General features: G+C 48.0%; 1 protein-coding gene across 3 annotated transcripts in view; it reads left to right on the top strand.

Moving 5' to 3' along the window:
* The first annotated feature begins 901 nt into the window (after positions 1 to 901).
* The window catches only part of PMP22 (peripheral myelin protein 22), a 34,804-nt gene continuing 10,158 nt past the window's right edge, over positions 902 to 25,547 (top strand). Inside the window, exons 1-3 of one of the 3 annotated variants that reach the window (XM_044453862.1) lie at positions 902 to 1,064; positions 3,935 to 4,034; positions 5,424 to 5,523. In XM_044453862.1, the coding sequence (XP_044309797.1) occupies positions 3,957 to 4,034; positions 5,424 to 5,523 (178 nt within the window). In that variant the 5' untranslated portion in view covers positions 902 to 1,064; positions 3,935 to 3,956. Of the gene's footprint in view, positions 1,065 to 2,177; positions 2,329 to 2,983; positions 3,005 to 3,934; positions 4,035 to 5,423; positions 5,524 to 25,547 lie in introns of those variants that run through there. The other 2 variants (XM_044453864.1, XM_044453863.1) reach the window with 2 other exon arrangements.

Raw genomic sequence — 25,547 nt, 5'->3', positions numbered from 1 at the left:
AATTGTTTGTTTTCTTTTGGTGCTTGGTTTGGTAGTGATGGCGTTTTGTTTTGTTTTTTCTGCAGGCTGGTGGGCATAGAAGCCTGCTATGATCTTGGGGCATGTTTTTAAAACTACTGATTCTCCATGAGGAAGTGTGCCCCACATTTTTCACTATGCTGGCACCACCCAATACTGAATCAACTATTTCCACCTTGAACGCCACAGGCACAGATGTGAGCTTTGCTTTGACAGCGAGTTTGCAGCCGACAGGGTCCGTGAGGCAAATGAGTGGGAGGGAGCAATAAAAACCCTTGCCCTTTCCTCCTGTTTTGCCACAAGTGTTTCTCCAGGGCCTACCCCAAAATGTACCACGTGGGAAGGACAAAGCAGAATGAATGCACATCTGTATGCCCAGTGGAAACTCTAGGGCTGATTTCAACATGACTTAAGGGGACCTCTGCGAGATGGGGCAGGGGCAATCCACTTGTGGCAAGGTCACTAAAGATGGTAGCTCCCACTTTTTCAACCAGGTGAGCTCAACAGATCTTGGCAAGTGAAAGTGAAGCTCCACAAGTTCTGGGCTTTACCTGATAAAGCAGAAGTTCCATTACCTGTAACGTCAAACTCCAGAGTACACTTCGGCTCCCTTTCTGCCCTCTGCTTTGATCTTTGAGTGATGGCTGTCAGACGTTCGCTCGGGCTGCCTGCGGGGGCTTCTCATAAAGGCTTTCAGCGCCAGGATGCCAGGTCAGCCACTCCCTCGCTCACCCTAAATAGGCCCTGCGTGCTCAATCTGTTCCCCGTTGGGAGATAAAGATAGAGGCGCTGGCCCTTTAAATAGTAAGAGTGTTCTCTCTCAGGCCACCATGACATATCAGCGCGTTGGAACGGGGGCTGGATAAACTGGGCAAGCACCAGACCTGCGGTCGCAGTAAAGGGTTTGGAATCAGCCGGGGCTCACCCCACACGCAGGAGGAGCTTGGATCGCTCTGCTTCTGCTCGGGATCCACCTGGACTTTACTCCACCTGGCACTCGCTTTCTAGGGAATACCGCTGTACGGAAAGCGCACTCTTTGGCCTGGGTAAGTCCACCTTGGGATGGTGATTCTGTTTTTTGTTTTAATGACCATTAAAACAATTTAATGGGATTTTGCAGTGTTCCATCTTAAAAGCTCGGCGCGCGGGAGCTTCGCGAAGATCACACAACTTCGTGAAAGGCAGTGTCCGCGTCACACCTTAGAGCTGATGCTCAGGTCGCCCTGCTGCGGGAGGGTGCGCGCCCCTCCGCGGTGAGAGATGTCGGACAACCCCGGCAATGCCAATGATTCAACAAGCGCGGGATTCTCTTGTGGCCGGATTCCGCTATCTAAAGAAATGGGCAGCGTGGAGAGGGGGGGGGGGGGGAGGCCAATTCCAGTGGAGGAAAGCGGCGTGTATTGGCTCAGATTTAGAAGAGAGGCTTTTTTGGGAGGCACGAGGGAGCGCGCGCGGGAGAAACAGACCGCCCGGAACATGACATGCATAAGCGGTGGCGGGACTAAGTTGCACAAACCCAGAGAGGGGAAGGAGCGGTTTTGAAATTACGACGTCGGTGCGGCTGGAGGGCAAAGGTAGGCTTGAGGTCTCAATGGCTTCCTGGAGGGAGGGAGGGACGGACCCCGCCGCCCGGCCAGGGCGTGAATGGGACTGATCCTCGGCGCCGGGATGCGTCCAGCCGCGCGTCTCCTCTTTCTCCGAAACAGCGGCGGGAGCCCCAGAGCGCTCCACCGCAGCCCCGTCTGTCCGGGCGGCACCCGGGAAGCGGTCCCCGCAGGGCCCACGGAAGGCGCCGAGAGATTTGCACGGCGCCGCCCAGCCCCCCGAGGACCAGGCTAAGCTGAGACCGGGGCTTCTTGCGGAGCATTCGCCCGCCTTCCCTCTGCAGAGAAGCAGCTTGCCTTGCCGGCCCACCAGCTCCACGGCGAGCCTTTTATTCCACGTGGCTCTTGGACCTGGGAGGCGAAGCGCCCCTCCTCGGCCGCGTTTCTGGCGGCACCGACAACCACCCCTCCGCCGCCCCCTCCCCACCCCGGGAAAGTATTTATAGCGAGGCCGGGCCGCCCGCCCACTTGCCCGCCCGTCTGCGCCGGCGCGCAAGACCCGCCTGCTTGGCGCTCAGCCGCGATTGGGGCGTTGTTCTTGCTCCAAGGCGAAACTTTTTAATTCCCGCCCCCTACCGGGCTCACTCGGTCTGTGGACAGCGACGCACGCGGGCGGCAGCCTTCCATCGGACCCCTTCCTATTTGAGGGTGAGCAACCGGTGGCAGACAGAGCCTGCCCGAGAGGGATCGGGACTTTTGCAGAGCCGTAAGTATCCCTTATCTGTCCCCCGTACAATCTTGGGTGGCGGGGCATTTTCACTGAAGCGCCCTCCAGGCATCTCTTAGAAGTCCGCCCTGTGGTTCTCTTATCCTAGATGACAAGGCAACGACAGCCTCGCCTTCACTCCTCTTCCACCGGCTCGCCACAAACCTAGGGAAATCCGTGCGGGGAGGGGGCGCCGCCAGTCCAGTTGCTACCCCGATCTTGTAGGCAGGAATCGCTCGGTTCCAGCACTGGGGGCTTCGCAGGCTTCGCTGCACGGAGGAAAGTCAGCTATGCTAGGCTGCGCGGGGACTGATATAATTAGAAACGGGTTGAAACATTTTAGCACGTAGATCTTTCCCCCTCCTCTCCTTTCCCCCGCTCTGGAATTCCACTCCTCATAACAGACGCTTGGCAGATTCTGAAGTCTGTATAAGGGGTGGTGGTGGGGAGACAATGCGCATGCCTTTTTTGTTTGCGAGTGAGTTTGCTTTTAAATAGAAGGCGTCTGCCTTCCTCGATCTGACCCACCTGGCTACAAAGCCCCTTTCGTGATTTCCCTGCTGCCAACTTCTGCTCGTCTGGAGGTTCTGAATCCGCGCGACTCCTCTCTCTGTTTGCGCCCACCCCACTCCTGTTGCTGCCAACCTAGAAACCTGCCCCTCACCCAGTGAATTTTGTGAGTGAAAGAGAGTTCTGTCCCCCTCTGTATTTGTCCAGACAGTTTTGTTCTCCTGTTTAGCAGCAGCCGGGATAGCTGGGCAGGGTGAGCGTGTGGAGTTAGTGGTTTAATGGACTCCAAATGTTGATTATTGAAAGGAGAATGGAGGCTTTGTGGTGTAACGGTTTTCATTCCCCCATGGCCTAACCCCCCCTGAGCCAGTGGAGGTCTGCTCCAAGCAGCTGTCTGTTTTCCTACTTTATTTTAGACCTTGCTTTCAAAGCTATTTCTCAAGAACAACTTCAGAAAATAGATAATTTGATTTTCGTCTGCTGTTTCATAGAAGGCCCCCCCCCCGCGCTAAATGGAAACTTTGAGGAATGTGATGGCGTTTGAATTTTTTCTATGTGCCAAGAGTCATAATAAACTTTCCAAATCTGGAAAAAAGGGGAATGAGTGCCGGGAAGGGAAATAATTCAAGGTGTAATATTCTAGGAAGCAGTAAGCGGGGAATTTTGCATCATTTTATTGCAGCCTCTTCCACTCTCTCTACATGTTTGTGTTGGTGTGAAAAAACCCAATCTCCTTGGGTCTGGCTTATCTGAAACATCTCTTTTTACTTTTCAAGCCTGCCAAGTAGACTGGAATTCTTCAGACACCAGATTTAATTTCTTTCACTTTCTTAAAAGAGTGATGAGTGCCTTCATCCTTTACATGTCCCAGTTAAGCTGAAGACTTCCCCGTCCCACACACATCTTTAGCTTTCTCCTGTTCATAAAGTGGAGGTAAATTTTGTGAATGTAATTAGGCTCCTTAAACGAGCCTTGTGGTGTGTGTTCTCTGTCTCAGAGGCACCCTCTGCTGTTCATTTCTAAGGCATTGTCCCAATGGCTGGTCCCTACTTTCCTCCCTTTACTTAAAGATTTGTGCTTCCTTCCTTTCTTCCAGATCTATCCAAGCTTTTGCCAAAATGCTCCTTTTGTTGTTGGGAATCATTGTGCTCCATGTTTCCGTGCTTGTCCTTCTCTTCGTTTCTACAATTGTCAGCGTAAGTACAACTGCTATACCCTGTTGTTGCTGATGTTTTAAGCTCCTTCCGTGAAGCAGCTGTGAAGAAAGGAACCTAGAATTAATTATCAAAATTAGTAATTCCTTTGGAATCGGTGGTGAATCCTTTGGACTTCCGATGAAGGAATCACAGGGCCACAGTTGTGTACACACTTCTTGAGGAATCCATCTCATTGATCTTAGTGGAATGTCTGTAAACCTGATTAGAGTTGGGCAGGTTCTTTTATTAGCCCAGAGCAACCTCATGGGATTGATCAGCGCATTAATGGAATCTCTTCCCAAGAAATTCTAGCCCAGACGAAGTTCCCAAATTGATCTGCTGATACTACTGTGCATCACTACATATTGCGCAAAGAAGGTTCTGTGTCAGAGAAAGGATTTTCAAAATAGGTGGACATTTTGGAGTGTATAAAACCTTCTTAGATATCTTCTTTTTCATTCTGCATAGTTAGCATAATGAAGCTGAACTTTGAGGCACCGAAGCTTTGGTAAACTTGAGCCAAAGGTTGAGCTAAAGTTGTGCTAAATTTGCTAAGTTTCTGTCCAGAACTGGTTTGGAATGCTAGAGGAGGGAACATTTGAGAATGTGCAGAGTAATTAATGTTCTCCCCTCAGCTATGTAACCACAGTCGCCCACCGTATGGCCAGCAGTGGGGAGAATTGCCCAAGCTGCCTTGAGTTGCTTTATTTTAGAAATAGGTATTCTGTTTTCTTAGGCAAAGACATGGCGGTGACCCAGAAGGGAATGACTAGTTTACTCCAGCCATGCTTTGTTTCTCTTCTGTTCAAGAACTTCTAAAACTACTTGTGCAGTCTCTCACAGCCCTGCCACTGACACAGGAGGATCGGATTGTCCTTTCCCTGTCAAAGGTTTTAAAAAAGAGGTGGTTCATTTTCCCTCTAACTTTTGCTTTTGCAGTGGAATCAAAGGAATGAATGAACAAAGCAGGCATCTTCCTTTGCACAGTTAATTTAAACAGGGATGTGTGCCTGAGGATGCTCTCCTTTTTGGAGGACTGCTCTAATTTATGCTCTGAGATGTTTAGAAATCAAGTGCTTCTTAGCTTTTATTTGATTCATTTCAGTCCTTGAGGGCATAATCCTTTGCACATTTAGACAGAAAAACTGCCTACAGCTCCCAGGGTGCCTGAGCAGCTATGCTGGCTGGGGCATGCTGGGAGTAGCAAGCCTTTTTTCTGTCTAAACCTGTCTATAAGTATGCCCTCAAGGATCTCAGGGAATGACTGTATATAAATGCACTAGGGGAGAAACAAACCTTTAGCACCAGGCTTCCTTTAGCATTTTGTTTCAGTTTGGCTTTATCCCCCTCTTGGCATTCCCTTGTCATTTTTCCTTCCTTTTCTTTCAGCAATGGCTCGTTGGGAATGGGCATAATGCAGACCTTTGGCAGAACTGCACCTTCCTAGGCTCTCAGAGTTCATTTCAATGCTTAACATCTTCCACAAACGGTGAGTAAGAATTCCAGTTGCAACCATCCCACCGTGTCCTCCTCTTTCCGCTCTCAGAGCAGTGCTTTTTACCATCCTTTCTGCTACCACGATACTGTGTAGAAACTGTTGTGACCCTGCTAGTTGATTGCAAGTGCAGTTGGGGTGCCTCACTCCCTGCAAAACCCTGCGGAAGGCTCCATGGATCCTCCACAGTTCTCAGCTTCTTGCCAAATCTTTCAGTGAACCTAACAGCCTGTTCTGTGCTGTGTTCCATGGGCCTAACTTCATGTCTTAGCTCGCGGGCTTTACCGGCATTTTAGAAAAAGAATTGGTGGACTGTCCTCCGTTTAAGAGTAGGGGAGCAGCTGGTACCTGGCCTGCTGGCAGAAGAAAGTATTGTGACGTGAATGGCTTATCTAGAGATGGCTGCTTGAGGCATCATCTTGCATGCCTGCATCTTTCCTCTTTATCTACTTATCCATCAAATACTTTGATATCATCTTAATTCCTGTTACAACCTTTGGGGCACTGTAGGCTTGGTGTCTGTGTTTTGAAACTGGAAGCAAAAGAAGAGCAACTCAGTAATACCTACATAGGCAAGACCGTTTGAGTTACGCTGGGCACAGACCTCCCCGTGTTCTGGACTTCGGCTCCAGCACTCCTGACCGTTGGCCATTCTGGCAGGTGCTTCTGGCGGTTGAAGTCCCAAATATCTGGTGATCTTCCTTCTTTCTGCTCCTTCTATCTTCCAGTGCAGAAGATGCAGAGTAGAGTGCTGGGAAAATTTGTCAACTGTGTTTTCTCATTCTTCCAGTTATGGTCCATTTGGAATGTTAAGAACTAAGGATAATAAAATGCATATGAAAATTCATAAGCATTTTTCTGTACACAATACTTAAAATATATGCAATTTTGCCTAACATACATATTTGTGCAAGTATGTTTCCTAATGTAATGCATATATTAATCAAAATAATATTCAAAATGCATCTTTCTGTACTTTCCTCTAATACACACATTTTTGAAAGAACCTTTTCATTGGAGAATCCCACTGCAAAATTTGCAGAAGTGCAATTTCAGAGGACAAATAACTTTGGCATATTTGCATATATATCTGAAACTGGGTAAGGGCACATTAAAATGTGAACCAAGCAGATTTCCCTCCCATCCCTAGTGGAGGTTGGAGGTCTTGGCAGGAACGTTATCCTAGGTCACTTGCAATGTTGTTCTGTACTTAGAAGATTGAGAAGTATAATATGTTATATGTTTGGCTTACTAAAACTGCAGTCCTGTGCACACTCCCCTGGGAGTAAGTCATATTATACACAGTGTGGCTGACACTGGAGTAAACATGCACTGGATTGTGCTACAGAAATAGCAGTGTTACCACTGGGTCCCCCCTGTTAAGGAAAGTGATCTGGAATGTGAGTTGCAACAGTAACTTTTTGTTTCATCATGGAATGTCTCAAATAATTTTAGTAACACTTGAATTAAACTTTTGTTTAATATTATGCTATGCATGTTGTTCACACACTTCATTTTGGTTCGAGACAGTATTTGAATATGGCTAAAAGTGTCTCCTTTTGACAACTCAGGAATTAGAAAATTCAGAGAACTTAGGTGAATTTTACTCAGTTGTCTTAGAATATCTTTAAGTACAAAAAAATTATTTTAACTCACTGATGGAAGTAGCATCTATAACATGAGAATGCTATGAGGATCATTCTCTTAACTGCATAAACTAATACATTTCCAGTACTTATCCATATATTACATATGAAATGAAAACTTAAGGCTGTTTATGCACTTCTGAAAAAGGGGTTGCCACTACCATTTTAAAAAAACCCAAAGTAAAACATAAGGCATCCATTGCTATAGGATGCTGCAATGACCGCTAGTATTGCTTCCTGAATTACACAAATTCGGGGCTAGAGTCAGCCTGGAGCAGAAACCCTGTAGGACTCTTTGGGGCTTAGGCTATTCAGTCCTTTTTGAGGAATAGGCGCTTTGAGATTGAGGTGGGGAAGCAAAGGGGAAACGACTCTTTCTTTTCTTCAGTGCAAGGTAGTGTGCAAAAACATGGCTTCAGGGCTAGCTGGCATCCCTGAACCTGAGCATTTAAGAGCACTCTCTTTGTGTGTGTGAGACCGAGAGACAGAGCATGAGAGCGCAAGAGGCAGGATGGATGTAGTTCTGGAGTGGGGAAAGGGAAATAGTGCCCCCTTTCCTTCCTCTTGAAAAATCTTCATATAGCACAGGAGGGGAGAGCCTCGCTGCCTGCTCCTCCCACCAGGGTACTTGGTACCGCTGACTGGGGTTTAGCTGGCCACTGTCCCCAAGGCTAGACATTCTCGGGCAGCTGCAGGGGCCCACATCCCCACGGGGTCCCCTGCCCAGAGTACTCCGGTTGTGCTCTCGCTCCTCCTAGTTTGCCACCTGCGTGGCAGTGATAGCCATGAGGACAGGGTGCCCGACAGCGGTTAGCGGCAGTCCTTGGAGCGGGTGGACCTGCTGAGAGAAGGGGGGCCTCTGTCCCCTTCCCCTCCCTGCACAGTTTCCTTCCCTTTCCGTTGCCTTGGTATGCCATTCATCTCGGACACATTGCACTTGTCATGCCACTTGGTTTATTTTGATATTTATTTTAATTTAGGGTTAGGGTTATTTGCTTCTGAAATAGCCATGAGATCACCTGATTCCACTGCAGTTTTAGCCAGTTTGGTTATATGTCCAAGTTCATAGGTGTCTTTCTGATTTACTGTGTGCTTGGAGCAAATGGGGGATAGTTGTCTCTTTACAAGTTTTGTAACAGTGGGCCGCTGTTGATTGTCATTTCTTTTGGTTCAGCAAGGCTGCTCTTATTTACTTTGGGCTGTGCAGTGTTGAGTCAAAGTACCTCACCCGCCATTCTCCAGAGTTAGTTCCCTAAGTTTAGGTGTTTCAGGCTTGTAGCCAAAAGCAGAGTTTAATGAGAGAGAGAGAAAAACAAGGTCAGAGCAATGACCCAGACTAAACCCTCTTTTGGGTTTTTGCGCTTTGAAAGTTGCTCTTTGCAAATACGCACTGACTCCAGGTAGTTCAGTGATCAACCATATGCTCCACCCAAATTGTTGTATAACTTGGCAACTGCTTTAAGCAAGTGTCTGCAATGGTCTGGAGAAAAAATTCAGAATTCCAAGAGTACTTCTAATGTTTATAGCCATGAGAAGGCATTCCCGATCTGTCATTGTACAACACCTTGGGCTTTAAGAGCAGCTGTTGACCATGGAGCTCTAGAGGTTTGCTGCTTCTCTGAGGACGTCCTCAAGGAAACACGGCCAAGCGCCACATCCAGATCACTGGCGCTAGGTTCATGTGACTGTGACGACCCTTAGTTGTTACAGATGTTCCATGAAAAGTCCACCCCAAGACATTTTGCCGCCTGAGGCAAAGGCCATGATGGTGTCCCCTTCCCTTTCCTGGAGCAAAGCTGCCCAGACTGGCCGACAAATCTTTCCTCAACACAGGCAATGGCCCAGGGCTTCCAGCACACCTGAGCATAGCAGGTTAGTTTAGAAGGTGCCAGGCAGGTTGTGTGTGGCGGCAGGTGTAGCTTCATCTTCCCAGTTCCTCGCTCCAGCTCACTGGGCAGGTTCTCACAACACAGCAAGCCACGGTGGCAAGCACAGGATGGTCTGCTCTGTTGTTTGAACCCGGTTGTGGTATTCCGGCATGGTATATTTGGTTTGTGGAAACCATAACAAGAAGCAACGGTCTGTTCTGTGGTTTCCAGACTGCACCATGATACTGCTGGTTGTCCAACCACGGCATTGTGGCTTCTGTCGTGGTTCCAGTGAACTCTCTGCATTCGTTCAGATGCGTGGAAGCCGTGCGGCATGAGCTGTGCCCCTCTGGCATGTGCGCAGCAGCTGCGCCAACCAGCACTCCTGGTGCTGAACGAGCCTGGCCGTGGGGCACTCAGGCACGTGGGTCCTCCCAGGAAAGCAGCCCCTGTGACTGCTGTGCAAACAGCATCCCTCTCCTGCACCAGCAAAAAGAGAGGTTGCTCTTTGTGTGGCTGGCCCTCCACACGTGCCCGTAGACTTTGCTCACTTTGGAGGACTGGGCTGATCACAAGGGAAGGCTATGGACACTTGTGGAGGGCCGGTCAAGAGCTTGGAGGGGCATATTTTGGCAGGGTTCATCCCAGCCCTTTTGAGCATGGCCAGCTGGGGCGGCTCTCCCAAACCCACCTACCAGGAAGCAGGTTGCATTGGGCACAGCAGGACCTGCTTCTGAGGGTTCGCGCACCGGATTGCACTGTAAAGGTGCAACGTCACGGACTTGTGTTCAGGTGTGCCTGGAGTCTTCATGGGGCTGGGAGAAGAAGAGGAGGTGGTGAAGGCCGTGGTGGAAATGCCCGTCTGCCATAGGCGGCAGATGGGCAGATTGGTTGAAGATCACAGCAGAGGTGAGGTTCGGTCATAAATATTCTCTCTCACTTGTGGGTGGGTTACCCACTCATGTGCAGAAGTCCAGTTGCTGTGCTTTGCACAGGTTAGTGCTTTCCTTGCATGCTGCTTTTCTTATTCCCAGCTTTGTTTCTCCTGCTGGACAAGTGGGGAAAAGGGACCAGTAGTATAACTGCTTCCCCAGGGGCAGAAAAGCAGCTCAGAGGGAGGATTTGGCTTTGTGATTAAGATGCGGCTCTGGCTTTGCAGGGCAAGACATGCGTGTTGTTTGCTCCTCCCCTGCCACTAGCAAAAGTCCCATGTAAATTGCTGCTTTCTAGGGCTGCTTTGGGTTTTTGTAAAGAAACAGAAACAGCCCTTCGGGGAAACATGCATACAGCGGAGGCATGTGTAGTTTGACCCAGAAGTTAGTTTTTTCTCAGTGTAAAAGATTCTAAGTTGTGCCAAGCATACTGGGATGAAATGGCGGTGCCCTCTCCCACTGACCGCAGGAAAGCCAGCCGCTATTTACATCTGTCGCTATTTACATCTGTCTTGAGCTAATTATCAGGTCACTTTAATGCATGGAATTTGCTGCAATATACTGAATAGTTCTTATGGAATTTTGGGATTTAATGTGTGATCAAAGGTGCCTTCAGGATCAAAGATGACATTTTTGAAAAGGAATGTGGTTTTTTGGTCAGGTTATTATGGCATCTCAAGGTAATAATTATTACCGTTGATCTTAACTCAGTAAGAATGAAAAGGAAAGAAATCTCCATGTGACTCAGGGATGACCTTCCCAAGCAGCTGATACTGAGAGCAAAGCTTCCATTGGTGTTTGTCCTGAGGGCCACAACGCTTGAATCGTGGAGTCTGGAATGGGCCCATAAACAGCAAGTGCAGAAGACTCATTTTCAAGCATCAAAGGGGGCAGGCTTAGTACTTCAGAAGAGGTGAACTTGTGGCCATGCAGGGATAGGCCATCTGTTTGTGGCTGGTCACCTAGGAGTACATCTGGAATACCAGACGGTGGCATGGAGGCTGCAGGAATTTACAACAGGATCTGAGAATCATATCCTGCCCTTTTACTTTGAAGAAAGCCATGTGTCGAAATCAGGGGGATCTCTCATGCCACTGCAGTCACCTACGAATGCGTGCTTGAGAGGGATTGGGATTTTAGCTGTGGGTTTAGACCGGCTCCTGAGGAATGAGATAAGTAGTACTCCTAACAGCACTTAGAGGATGGTAATTCATTTGCTTTCTCCGTCCTGGTGTCCTCCAGATGTGTTGGACTCCTATCGGCAACGTCCGGGGGTTATGGGAATTGTCCTCCAGATGTTTTGGAGCACATGCGATCACCTAGTCCTGCAGTAAATCAGCTTGCAACCATGTGATGCCTGCCCAATCTGGTTCCCTTCAGCTGTTTAGGATTACAGCACCCACTGGCCATACTCACTGGGGATGATGGGAGTTGTGGCCAAACGCTCCTGGAGGAAATTAAGTTGGGAGCATTTTCTTAGCTGCAGTGGATGAATTTTGAGGAGAACTACTCTTGTTCCATGTTTTATTCTTATTCCATCGAAGTTTAAAAAGACCTAGGAGGAGGTTTATTAAAGAACTAGGAATGACCTGGCAAAAGTCAATCAGTACAACCTATTTCTTGGTGGAGCCCTGAGATATTTTGGGCTGAAAGCTCCCCATGTCGTGGGTAGGAGAGTGCTGCGAGGCTGATTTTAACCACCCTAAAAGTCGCAAGGCACGCATCTCTTCTTCGGGAGAAGGAGCGCAGCAAAATGGGCCTGCGTGGGCGGTGCTCTCTGGGGCCCTCTGCTGGCCCGTAGTGGTACCAGCTCTGAATAGACGTGCCTGGATGCTTTGGCATTACAATGTAGCACATTCATAGGCTGTAGCTATGCCCTTAATCAGCGTTTGGCGGCATTAGTTTTGATACAGCGAGATAAGCGGGGTAGGCCAGCCATTTCAGAGCCACTCATGCAGGGCAGAATTTGGCTGTGCTGGTGTTTCAGCTAAGACGTGTTCCTTTTAATTGTGTCCTGCAAATTGGCCGGTCTGTTTGCACAGCTGGGAAAGATGCAGGAATTATTGCTCTTAGCTGCGGAAATTTACACTGGAGGCAGCTCCAGATTTCACCAAGGTCTGGTAAAAAAGTACATTTCTGCTCCTACAGGATGGGCTCCATTAAAGACTCAGCTTTTATTTTGGTTAGGGGAATTCTTTATGGCCAGGCGTGGATTGAAGCAGCTAAGCCACAACACACCCGGCCCCGGTTTCTCTGTGCCATGAGCCATGCCTTTTCTTCTGCCACATCTCATAATGGAGGCCCACACAATGTGGCCCCCAGCAGCCTCCTTGTCCTGCCCGGGGAGTCAGCTTGGGTGCAAACAGTGTCCACTCCTCATCGGTCAGCCTGCCAGCCTTCCTCCTTCCGGCCAGCCTGACCGCTCCCTCTCTGTTCTTATGAGGGAACAGCAGCAGCTGTGGCTGGAACTGTGCAGGACCCGAAGGCAAGTCTTCCAGGTGCCCTCAGTTGCAGTATTGCCTGGCTGTCTCCTGAAGCGGCGGTGGCGGCAGCAGCTTCGGTGGCTCTGCTGTACCCCAGCTGTGGAACTCCCTCCTAGGGCAGATCTGCCTGACACAAGGTGCATTAGGGGACCAATTTGCTCTGCTCACTCAGGCTTTTGAAGGTAAATCACTTTCATGGGTTTCTTGCAGGTTGCAACAGGGTGTACGGTGTTCCCGGTGTATTTGCCTCTCCCTATTTAAATCTGGCTTTCTGATATGGCAGGAAAGAGGCATGCATGTCTTAAAAAAGCGAATAGCCACTTTGAAATAACTCCTGTTGAGTTCAACGAGGTTTGCGCCTTAGTACATGTGTGTGCGTAATCTTCAGTCCTTCAGCTTCTTTAGCTGTCTCATTTCTCTTACTTTAGGAGCAGATGAAAGCTGTGATTCTTTAGATTCTCAGTAAAAGTCATGGGGTTAATATAGCACTTAATCAGCTATAGAATTTGCTACTAAAAGCTGCAACGAAGGCTGCCAACTTGAACAGCTTTAAAAGAGGATGAGACCAATTCATGGAGGAGACGGCTCTCAGTGGCCACGAGTCATGAGCACTGTATTTTCTCTCCAGCAGCATAAGCACGGTAGCCCCCCATACGGATTGCTGGGAAGCACAAGCAAGAGGGCGCTTGAGCACTTATGTCCTGCTTGTGTGCTTTCCATAGGTATCTGGTCAGCCACTCTGTGGACCAAATGCTGCACTAGTTCAGCCTTTGGCCTGATTCAGCATGACTGTTACATGCCTGATTCTCAAAGTGATGTGAAAACACAAAGAATTTTCTCTTGGTGTCCTTCCATAAATGACCAGAATCCAACCCTTTCTGCACACTAAGAGCAAGAGTGTCAAGGCATAGTGTACCGTCCCCGCTCTTGCTCACCTTGGGCGAGTTGGCCTCATTCTGCAGCAAACCCAGGTGTTTCCGGTATGCCAAGATTGGCCATGCATTCATTATTTGCACACCTCAGTATCTTGCCCACTGGGTGTGACCTCTCTCCTGCTGAGAGTCACTGCTTCATGTTGGCCAGGAGAAGCGCAAACCACCAGATGGTGAGGGCCTTCAGGGATGGCTGGACATCTTTCAGCATCCTCGGTCCAGGGCTGATGCTAGAGAAGGTGGGCAGGATCGCAGCACATTTTCTGTGGCGTGCCTCCACCTTTCACTGGCCCACACCAAGTATGCCAATAAAGAACTGATGATGTCAACACCGAGGCAAACTCCTAATGCAGAGCTGGCAACCTTTCTAGGGACAATTGATTGGTATTTGAATACATTTGGGTACACTGCTAAAATAATAAATGATACTCCTTTCCAAGAAGCTACTGTAAATTGCAAATAGCTTCAGCTGATTTCTCTGAAGAAGCATTACTGGGAAGCAGCCGCGATTGTGCCAGCTGACCACAAAATTGACATGAGCCTGGGTGAATGCATTAAGGTCTCCTGCTGTAACCCAGTGCTATAGTCTCTGTGACTTTTTCTGCTGACTGCCACAGATAAATAGATGCCAGAAGTGGCATTTTTCATTCATAGACTAATTATTTCATTCAGGAAAGGTGGTTTTGCCTGGCATGTGAAATCCAGGAGTTGCCTTTCTGCTGCCAACTCCCAGCGGGTTTCCTGTACCAGTAGAAAAGTCCTATGTCAAGAAATGGCTGTCAGCAGCAGTCTAGAGGGGTCCTTTCCTAAAAGGTCTTACTAATCCGCTGTAATTGTGGGCATACGTACAGGAGCTAAGCCCCACTGAACATGACGGGACTTAAATCAGAGGCGGCCTGTGCAGGGCTGGGCTCTCTCCAAAGCGCTTTGTAACTTCATGTCTCAAATTAATTGCGTCTCTCCCCCCCCCCCCCCCCGAGTGCCGGCTTTACTCCAAATTCAGCTGCTTCTTGGTAGGGCACATACTTTGCATGCGGAGAGCCTTGGGTTCCGCTCTTGGTGTCTCTGCATAGGGCCAGTGGGGGGGGGCGCACTCGCTGAGACCCCACAGAGCCCACGTGGAGCAAGATAGGAAGCTCGATGGGCCAGAGGTCTCACTCGGGGCAGAAGCAGCTTCCTGCATGCTAACCTCAGCTCTGCCTGACAATTAGGTAAAGGTGCTGCTCCCACTGCAGGCTGATTCGGGAGAGTCCTCCTAGTGGGATGGGCTCACGGGGTGCGGGGGGGGGGGCTCTGTGCACCTCGGATTGTAATCAGCCCCGGCTTTGCTTCCCTGAAAGGTGACACTCTCTTTTTAAATGTCCTTGTGAAGGTGAGAGCCCTGCAGCGGCCCTGCAGAAGCCCTTTCAGCCCATGGGCCAGATTCCATGTGGGAAAGTTCTTGGCGTGCCGCATTCCAGTGGCGGGAGGGACTGAAGGCAAAAGCAGCCAAAAATACCAGCAGGTTTTCTGTGAAGCACTTACAGCCATGACTGAGCCTTCGGGCAGGCATTTCAGAAAGGGGAAGACAACTGCTGCAAATTCACTGTATTTTCAGTGGCTGGAGGGGAAAGGTGGGCCAGTGGAAGGAGAGCAGCCTCCGAGCAAATCCCAGAAATCCCAGAAGGCCAGACTGGAACTCCAGGGTGGCCAAATTCCTGGGTTGAAGGCTGGCTTGAGGCTCTGTGTCCTGCCCTACAGAATGCAAGGAAGTTCCATTCCTCTCTGTGTGCTTCACAGCTATTATCTTTGGGAGTTTTCCTTAACAATACCAAAACAGCTTCATGGATATGGAGGAGAATTATTTATACTCTCAGTTCACTTTACAATTGCATTGTCCAAAAAGGCTCTCCCTCCTGCTTTCACCAGGCTATTTCTTTTGATTCCTGTCCTGGGGTAAAAACACATTTAGGAAAAACAAAACAGAGTGATCTTGTAAAAGTCTGACGCTTGCCATGTTCCCAGATAGCAAACGCACAGGGCTACTTTAAGCATGGCCTTGTGAGTTGGAGCACTGTGTGAACATGCCAGGATATTAAATGTGGGAGGGAGACAGGTGCATGTACGTACTTCAGAAGAACTCTGCTGGAACAGAGGAAAGGTTTATTTCATCCAGCATTGTGTTCACACAGCAGCTAGCCAGCTGTCTATAGGAAACCCAGGAGCTGGGCCCGAGTGCAGCAGTACCCTCCCATCCATGTTCCCCAGCAACTGGTGCACTTGGCCAGAATGCCTCTGCTACTGAAGGTGGCACTTAGCTATCAGGACTAGTAGCTCTTAACAGCCTTCCTCTCCGTAAATTTGCCCTGTCCCTCTTGAAACCATCCCTATTGATGGCCACTGAGACATCTGGTAGAACTGAACTCCATTCTTACTATACGCTGCATGAAGCACTTCCTCTTCTGTCTCCTGGATCTCTTTTATGGGATGGCTTGAGGCATGCAGATATTCCAGCAATTTGCTGAGGACCTCTGCAACAGGTGTATAGCCTTCTAAAACGGTTTTCTAAGGTAAAAGGGGGTTAGGCTGGAGGAGGGCAACCTGCACTGCCCTGCCAAATTTAAAAGGTCCCATAGTTCAGATCTCTGGAAAGAGCCATTTTGCTTTTCTCTGGATGAGAGAAGTAGCGGGGGGGGGGGGGGGGGGAGAGAAAAAGCCCCTGGGCTTTGGCCTTGCCTGCTGCTGCTGATTGGTGGCTGTGATAGGTTTACATGTGGGAGAATGTGGCTCTCAACAGGAAACAGGTCCCACAGCCCAGGTTCTGGGTCCCCGAGATGGAATTTGAAAAGCCGGCGCATCTTCTGCATTTGAAATGGGAGGAGCACATTGAGCTTCATAAACAAAGCATTGCTGGATAGGTTCTTGAAGTTTTGGTCCAACTAAGGCTGTACCCTGCCCATGGTTTAACTGGGAGTAAGTCTTCTTGGGTTTAGGTGAGACTTCCTGTAGAAGGGAAGAAGCCAAGTCTGAACTGTGTGAGAAGCAGATTTTAATTATGCATTATTTTGTTATGTTACGGCTTTGTAAGTCAGAGCCAGCCCTTAAACCGTATCCAGATGGTAGATTTCAGTCTCAGTGCTGTTGTAATGTCGATGACATACTACAAGGGTGGGCAAAAGGCAGATTAGGATGTGCTGATAGAGTGCTAGGTCTGCTGTAGGTCAGCATAGTTTCTGAGTTACAAGAGTTGAACAAAAAAGCTTCCCACTCCTGTTGTTGCTGGGAACTGAAAAGCCCTGCTCTGCAGTAACTCGGATTTAGAGCCATCCTTGTGTGTTCGCTTCATTCCAGTGTTTGGCTCATACCAGGGAACTGCGGTTCGGTAACCAGATCTGCCTTCTGACTTACAGTTTTGCATTTGGCCCTGTCCACAAGCTACTATCCTGCACTTGATTCAGGTTGGTGGATCTGGGTTTTTATTTTATTTTTTTTTTATTTTTTGCAAAAGCAAAAACAAAAAACACAAAGCAAATCCCACAAGGCTCCCCCCCACCCCCAGCTACCAGTTTAAGAGGTCATTAGGTCGATTTACACTAGAGCACCTGCTGTCTGTTAGGAAGAGCACTCATCCTATTTGTGCAACTCACATTTATCACAGTTGGGGCACATGCTGATGAATGCAGTGTTGTTTCCACTGTGATGAAAATGTGGTCCTGTGTCATGTACAAACGCAACTTTGGAAGAAGCAGGAGGAGTTGCAAAGGAGATGCGTGCAGGGAAATGCCTGTTTTTAAAAAGCTGCGCCCAGGGAGCAGAACCTTTAAGAAGAGCAGCGGGGAGACAGCTCTCTGCCTCCTCGCGAGCAGTCCTTGGAGGAGGGGAGGGGAAGGCTAGGATGCTGCCTGCTGCCCCCCCCCCCAAGCTCCCATCAGGAGAAGCCATTTCCCTCCTCCACCTCCATCCCCAGAGCAAGCAAATGCAGCCCCTTCCTATGCTGACTCTCCCACAAGTAAACCCCACTGAAGTCAGTGTGGCTTACATCTGAGTAAGGCAACGGAAGACAGTGACGTACTTCTGAGCAGGCATGCATTTCAGGTAATCCTCCCTTTTGGCAATAGGACAACAGAGACAACAGGGAAGCCTTGAAGACACAGTAGACTTATTTTTTCAAAGGACAAAAAGCTGGGTTGCATTTTCTCTCCAGTTCACCGGGTAATTCAGCAGGGTGAGGAGAGCAGGAGAGTGACTGCAGGCTGAACAGGCTCTTGCTGCAGGGCTGTTCCTCACCCCCAACACACCCAAGCCCTTTCTCTCTCACTGGAGAACCTAAGTGGTCCCACAGGTTTAGCAGGCACTGAAGCATATTCCTTGCGAAGTGCACAACCCATAACAAGTGATATCCTGAAGAAATCTGGGTTATCATGGAAGAAAGAGTGGAAGGATGAGGGCTTGGGATGAGTGTCATGCGACATGCCGGTGTGTCGGACATTGCAATGCTTCCTTGATGTTCTTACTTTCTCGAAGAGTTTATCAGAAAAGTCAATCCTGTGGGGGGAAAGGCAGGGAGGAAGGAATGAAGACTGCCTTCCCCACCTCCCATCTTCCAGATGAATCGGACTGCAACCTCCATCATCTCCACACCACACCTATTGACTGTGGTGTCCGGGGATGGTGGAAGTGGTAGTCTCACTCACCTGGAAGGTACCGGGTTGGAAGAGGCTGCTCTGATGCAGGTCTCCCGGCTTTTGGGTGGGGAATACATCAGTCCGCAGCTGTCCGTGTTCCTTCTCTGCCTTGCACAGGCGCCGTTGTTGGTGGAAGGTACCCTTCATGTCTGGAACATGCTTGTTCGGGCTGAGTACATTCTTGCCAGTTAGGATCACTCCTCCGTTAGTTGATTGACACGTGGCACTTAGAAGCTCAGTAGTTGTACTCATCGTTTATGTTGTCCTGTGAGACATTCTTCCTGTACACTTATTTCAGGAATTTGGGATTGAATCCCACTTGAACATCAAAAGATTATCAGCCACATTCTCTGTTGAAGCAGCACCACTGAAAGTGGTGGAGGGAAGCCAAAGCCCCTGCGGAATTACAAGCGCTTGATCGAGACTAGATAGCATTTTTTAAATGACATTGTTGGAGGCTAAAATATACCTCTTCTCTCCCTCCTCCTCCTCCTCCCAACTTGACACTGTTGGTATTAGGTATGTGAGAGGAATCTGCAACAAATAGAAAAGGGCTTGAATTTCTATGAATCCAACCTGCAGGTTCTGCAGCAGACTGTTGTGTTTTTTTTTAATCATGTGGATTCCATGGACATGTGGACTTTTTGAAACACTTTTAACAGAAGATGGCATAAGAAGGTATGCATTAGCACTGATAGAATTAAATTCTGGGAAACAAAAAACAGATTCCACCCGTAAGCAGATTTGATGGTGCAAAGGTTTGCTGACAATCTGCAAACCACAGACTGAACATGTTTAGCCAAATCTGTATGTCCTTCCTTGATGTATTCTGAGTGGTGGAGTATTGCATGCCCTTGGAAGGCCATGGGCCCAGCATGGCTACCTGTCCCCATTGCTTCACCTCCAGTGCATTTTTTGCAGAAATTTAGCAGGTGATGCTCTTCCTGGCAGGAAGATTAGAGGTGGAGAAGTGCATGTCTGAATGTCACAAGGCTTGTAAGAGGCTCTGCAACACAGTTGCCCGGATGTCCTCAACACACATTTTTGGTAGTGGGACCAGCTCTGGGGGCAGCAGGTAGGGCTAGTTAGGCCCCCTGGGCTTGCCTTGGCAGTCGAGCAATGCAAGGCTTCACCTGCAGATCTGTTGCTCTTGCTGCACTGAAAGCAGAGCACTCTTGCAGGAGTCACACAGGTGAAGCCAGCCACAGGTCTTTTTGTGTTCACTTTTTACATTGATGATAAGCCCACTGCACTCATCTGCGGGGACAAAGTACCTCGCAAGTACGTGGAGCTTTTTCTTTTAAGGAACGCGGTGATCTGTTGTATTGCCAAAGATGTCAGCACTCCGAAACTGTACTCTTAACGCCTCTGTGAAGGATATTGGCTCATTTCCTTTTATGCAAGGTAGCCTATGTGATCTAATGGCTGGAGCTGAAGCAGCAGTGCAGGGGTTTGAGCAGAATCAGGTTGCCTGTCCTTTTTACTGCTTTGGAGTGGTTCCTTTTAATGGTTTGGCCATGGGGCAGAAGGCTCATTCCCCGCATGATGGCATCTGTTTGGATTACTGCCTGGTAGGCCACCATTAAAGGCCCAGGACCTTGCTTTCGGTGGGGCTTGGTGTGATGATCAGCACCCCGAACACACTCATGCTTCTTGCATCTCAGCCAGGTGAAGAACAAGGCCTTCAACCAGTGCTTAGAAGACTACGAGAGAGGCACCAAGTGGACCTCCTTGAGAAGGCCCTCTCCTAACCTGATTTGCACAAACTCTTGCTACAGCATGCGGTGACTTCCAAAAATTGACCACTATATGAGAACGTTGACCTTGTGTGGGATACCTTGCACGCCCTCATGGCTGGATTGCTTGAGGAGCAGCAGCCTGACATAAAGACATTGAGCAAAAGAAGCTCTCCGCACTATGATAACCTCCGTGCAAGAAAAGGGCTTCTCACTTGCCACATGCTGAGGCTAATGAAGAAAAGTCGGGCAGCTAGTTTTTTCAGAAGGGGTTGCTGTGCCTCCTATAACCACCATGAAGTACTTCAGAAATAGCTTGAAGAACTGCAGCAGGGACCTGAGAGATGAGTGACTTCCACAGTCTCTGGCATGTCAAGCATCTCCTTGGGACCTTCTCCTTGGAATGCTTGGAATGCTTGGAGAAGCTGCCAGGTGGGAACACCCATGTGAGCCTTGCAGACACAGAAAAAGGGACCTCTCCAGTAAAGAGATGTGAATTGTTAGAAAAGCTGCAGGCATTTATAGAACTGCAGTGCCACTGAAGAAGAGGAGAACCACAGTTTCTTTTGGTTATTTTTTTAAAATGACAAGTACCCATTAAGTTCTCCTAATCTTAATGTATAGCTTTGTTTATTTATTTTATTTAATTATTTAGGATATTTGTATGCCGTCCTTTGCAAAAGCCTCAGGACGGCTTACACAAATAAAATACAAATATCTAACATAACATAAATTAATTAATGACTCACTCTGGCTGCAATTAAAATATGATGATAACATTCAATATCAAAACTTATTAAAAAACTGATTAAATAAAAAGGTCTCCCCCACTTGTGAAGAATTGTTCTCCCCCGCTTGTGAAGAATTCTGCCCTGTTAATTTCTGCTATGTGGCAAGCCTGTTTGGGATAAGAGGATGGACATGAAATGAGCTAGAAAGCCTGGTACTGCATGATAGCGTAAGGAACTAAAAGATAGCACAGTTATTTTTGTTAATGGCATGCCCTTCTGGCTCAGAACTCATAACAATAATTTACATCTAGCTAACTGTTAAAAATACCCTTCTGCCCCTTACACACACGCGCACACACACACACACACACATTATTTTCTTGGCCTGTTCAGATAACAAAATTCTTCCATCATTCCTGGAATATACTTACTTGGACCAGACCAGTGGAAGGTCAAGCTAGATGCAGCCTATTGGTATTTGAGAATAGTTCTCTAAGATTGCAGGGGTGTTAAGGGAAGAGGGTTCTTTAGCATATGTGGGATCTTGGAAAGGCAGTATCTTAATGGGAAATCTACACCTTTGTGTTGTCCCCAGAAGGCACCTCTCCCCCACATGCTAACATTCGTTGTGCAGGAATTGTGGCAGAACACCTGTGATTCTCTGCCTGCTGTCAGCCTGGGAAAAGCGGCCGAGTGTGGCTGAGCCGTGCGTGGTGCTTGGCTGCGAATGATCTGGGGAGGCGGCCTCCCACTGGTGATCGTGTGTCTCTGGGGCAGGTGGCCTTGCAGCTATCACTGTAGCCTTCTCTTGATCCATCTCAGAGTGACTCACCCACATCCTGTCATCACCCATGACCATGGTGGAAGAGTAGCTTGAAGTACTGTCATGATGGGCATAGCAGTTCAGGCAGGTTCATGGGCCCAGGACGTCCAAATTTGTCCCAGTGAATGACTCTGGCTTTATTGATTTGTTTCCATGAAGAGAACGGGTCCCTGCCCAAAAGGCTTGGCAGCTACAATTCAGTACAGAAGGAGAGGGAGCTCCCATGTCTTCTCAAGCTTCGTTTCAGTTGCAGATGGGTACTCTGGGGACACAGTAGCCCAGTTCAGACTATTCTGGCTTAAGCAAGTCGAAGCACATACTCCAAGCATCCCCCCCTTTTGTGGGAGTGATGCAGCAACCCTAACCCAACCTCCCATGTGAACCGGGTGCTTTCAAGGAAGCGAGGGTTTAAACTGCCTCTTGCAGCTTCACCCAGCAGAGTGCTCCAGCCATGAAGGGGGGGCGGGGGGATACTCTCTCCCCATTCCATTCTACAGCCAGTCCTCTGGATCCGCTCCACCATATTTCATGAGCAATCATCCCCAGCTCTGCCATGGCATTCTGTTTAGGCTACCAAGTGTAGTGTACGCCAGTTGCATTACTCACTTTCATTCCTGGTGCACCATTCTTTCCATTGTTGACAGACCACTCTGACATCAACATCTGAGTGTACATGTTTCCACCTCCCATTACCTCACTGTATTTTGTCTTATCAATGTGTCTATTATATCTTTGAAGGCCCATTCTTTTGTTCTGAGACTCTATTTTCCCTTTCCAGATTTGGAGAACATCTTTTCTTTTGCTCTCATGTTCTGTGTGGTTTAGCGCCCTGGTACAAATCATCAGAAGAGATTTGCTCTAGAGGGTATGCCTTCTGCAGGTCAACCCGGAAGTAAATCAAATTGAGTTCAGTGGAACTCACCTCCTAGAAAATGATGTAGTCTAAATTAAACTGTTTTTTAAGCAAAAATTTTGAAAACCAAATTTTGTGTGGCTGAAGTAAGGACAAAACAAAAACAGCTTAATTCAGGGAAGGCGTGGGCAGAAGGTAGATCTGTGAGTGATTTGAAATAGATCTCCAAGGATTTCTGACTCTTAATACAGTTAAAAATATAAAAATCCCCTACAACAGCTGATCTTGTATTAACCTCTCTCAGTTTCAAGATTCCTCATCTGCAAAAGATATGAGTATAGTTCATTGCTTTGACCTGTATCTCTTCTGTCCAGTTCTAGAGTTTTGTGTTAGTTTTTAAATTTTATTTGCAAACACAAAGGGAGAGGAAACACTCCACCAACAAGAAGAATGTAACAACAACAAAACCCCCACATCCTCACAGTCACAATTCATAACACCATTTGTCTTTAAGCAAGAGAAAACATTCAACACTTCTGTATCAAACATGTACATTACTGTAAGCAGCCCATCCATCTAAATAAGCATGTAGATGAAAAAGCGACTGTGTGATAGGCAGTCAAGTGGAGCAGTTGCAGTAAGGCCCTCAGCCCATTGAAAGAGTCTTTATCCTTCCAGGTTTCAAGTAGGCGTCTCACTGAAGCTGGATGAGATCCAGGAGTCCAGTTTTGCTTATGTTCCTTTTGCAATCTGTAATAAGATGCAGGTTGCTATCTGTGTTAGGCAGGCTGTTGGACGGATGGCACTTGATTGGCTCCTTTTACTGGATCCTTTCACTGGATCACCATATTGAACTTGGCTCTGGGCTTAAAGAAATGTTCTAATAAAATAAATATATTACACATAGAAGAAGATCTGTGCTGGATTAAACTAGGGGTCCATCTAGTCCAGCTGCCCACAGGACTGCACAAGCAGGATCTGATTGCAGAGGTACCATCCCTTCCAAGTTCCCCAGCAACTGGTGTGCCTAGGCAGGTTACCTCTGGTACTGTTTTGCCCTTGTCCATGTTTGCTGGCCTTCTGGATTTTAATAAAAACAAAGATGTCGTAAGCCTGATGTCTGCATATTGTTATATTAAATGACTCATTCGCTTCAGCTGATGGGTCTGTTAAATGGTTTCTCAGCTGAGGTAATATTATAAAGATTATTAGCTTGGATGCAATTTCTGCTCTCATCCAGATCTCTGTTATATCTCACAGCCTCTGCTAATGTTTCCTTGAGCAAAGCTGTACTATGGTGAGTCAAGCCAGTGGCTCTTCTAGGCACATCCTTGAGTCAGGCTGGCTGAGGGTTTTTTGCAGCTTTGGGCAGAGACCCTCCTCAGCTCCACTGTCTGAGGGTCTGTCTGACCTGCAATAAAAATGAATAAAATGAGATGGAATAAAAATGAGACCTTGTACATAAAATCATTTGCACTGCCACCTGCAGCCTTCCAGATGTTTCATACTTCAGCTCCCATAAATCCTGACCATTGACCATGTTGTCTGCGGCTTATGGAAAGTTTAGCTTGAAAGCTGGGAAAGGCCGCAGGTCGCCTGCCCTTGCACTGTGGATGCTCCCGCTCTGTTTGCCAGTAGGGCGTAGTGCTGGTGGTGGGGAATCACTACTCTCTGTTAAGTTGATTGGGACTGCTGGTGTGTCGTCTGGCACCCTGGAGGAATAGGTGTGATCTATTAGCTGCTTACATTAGTGGCTCTTTAAGGGTTCTTATCAGCCTGCAGCTACATTCTTAAAAGCTCATGTGGTGACAAAGAGCTTGAAGGAACATGCTCAGTTCCAAGAGCTCCCTGAGATAAGGAGGCATTTAAAACTTTCCACGTGCACCATTCTGAATCTCTCATTGGACTACATAATAATCTCAAAAATGTTATCATCGACTCTGGCCAGTCTCCTTTAAAGATGGTGCCCTGAGGTGTGTGTGCGGAGCAATGACAAAGACAGCTGCACTTGGCCAGCACGCTATGGGGTTCAGTTGCAACTGGTTGAATGGGGATGGGTCAAGGGGTGCTTTTCAAGGCAACTGGCAGCCTTCCCAGGAGTGCTGCTTATGGGGAAGGCCCCATGCTTTCTGCCTGATCCTGGTTGCTGCCTCATTTACACTCAGCCCTCACCCACCATGTGGGATCATGTGAAAAGAAAGAATGCTAGAAAAGTGGTCTGCTGTTTGTTTTAAGGGGTGTCTCGAATTGGATTGTGTTGGTTTAGATGTACTGGGGCAGCCTGCTGTTGGGAAGGTCTGAAGCTCTAAGGAGCAGGGCATATGTGTGGGAACTGAGACTTAGTCCTCACTGGTCTGACTACAGGACTCATTTTAAAATCAGCTTCCCAGATTGAAATCCTAGGTGGGCTTGGCTGGAAAAGGATCCTAGAACCCGGAGAGATGTACATAGGATTGCAACTTTTACTGACTTTTCTCAGGTGGATCAGTAAGCAGTGATTGGATTCTACAGTTTTGATCCAATGATGTACCCATTGACTACTGTGGGAAATTGTTTTATCTGAAAGAGTAAGATGAATCATGCCGATAGGTTGAATAACTGGGTTTCAGGGATGTCTGGGGGTTCGGCTTACAAAAGCTCACACTAAAGCCAGAATGGGGGATGTTAGCAGAACATCAGAGCTTGGTCTTTTGATGACATGGGGATTTATTTGAGTATAATCGAGAGGTCTTCATGTTATGCCTGATAGAGCAAGCAGTATTGCAAAGCCAGTTTTATGAACAGGGGCTCTGAATGAACTGTATCTAGATGACATCCCTCTGCCTTCAAATTATCCATGTTTTGCTAAGCAAGAAGTGCATGAGACACGTTGAGGAACCGATATCAAAAGCAGAGAGAACCTGGATGCCAGAAGAACATAAGAGAAGGCATGCTGGATCAGACCAAAGGTCTACCTAGTCCAGCATTTTGCACACATGGTGGCAAACCAGCTGCCCACAGAATCTGCTTAAGCAAGATGGGTGCAAGGTCTCCACCTGCCCAAGCTCCTCAGCAAATGTGGGGAGACAGCAGGCAGCTCAGGGTACACAATCTGTAGCTCTTCAACCAACAGATGTGCCTTCTGGGGCCCTGCTTGTGTCCAGAAATGTGCCCGACTGCGAGCATCCCCCTTTTCCTCTCTTGAAGGTTGCAATGAAAGAAACAAAGCTCTCTGAGTCTGAGTCATGTAGAAAGTCAGATCACCAGTTTGCAAGCTTCTGCCCCTCCTGGGCGTGAGAGCTGAAGCGCCTCCCTTCTTGCGTGACCTGCTAACTTTTCAGGTCTCTATAAATAGGTGGAGCTCATCCATT

Source organism: Varanus komodoensis, unplaced genomic scaffold (assembly GCF_004798865.1).
Source record: "Varanus komodoensis strain SLA01 unplaced genomic scaffold, ASM479886v1 scaffold7_1, whole genome shotgun sequence".
Classification (NCBI taxonomy): Eukaryota; Metazoa; Chordata; class Lepidosauria; order Squamata; family Varanidae; genus Varanus; species Varanus komodoensis.
The sequence above is the reverse complement of the archived record's forward strand: the minus strand, read 5'-3'. Positions and strand labels throughout refer to the sequence as shown.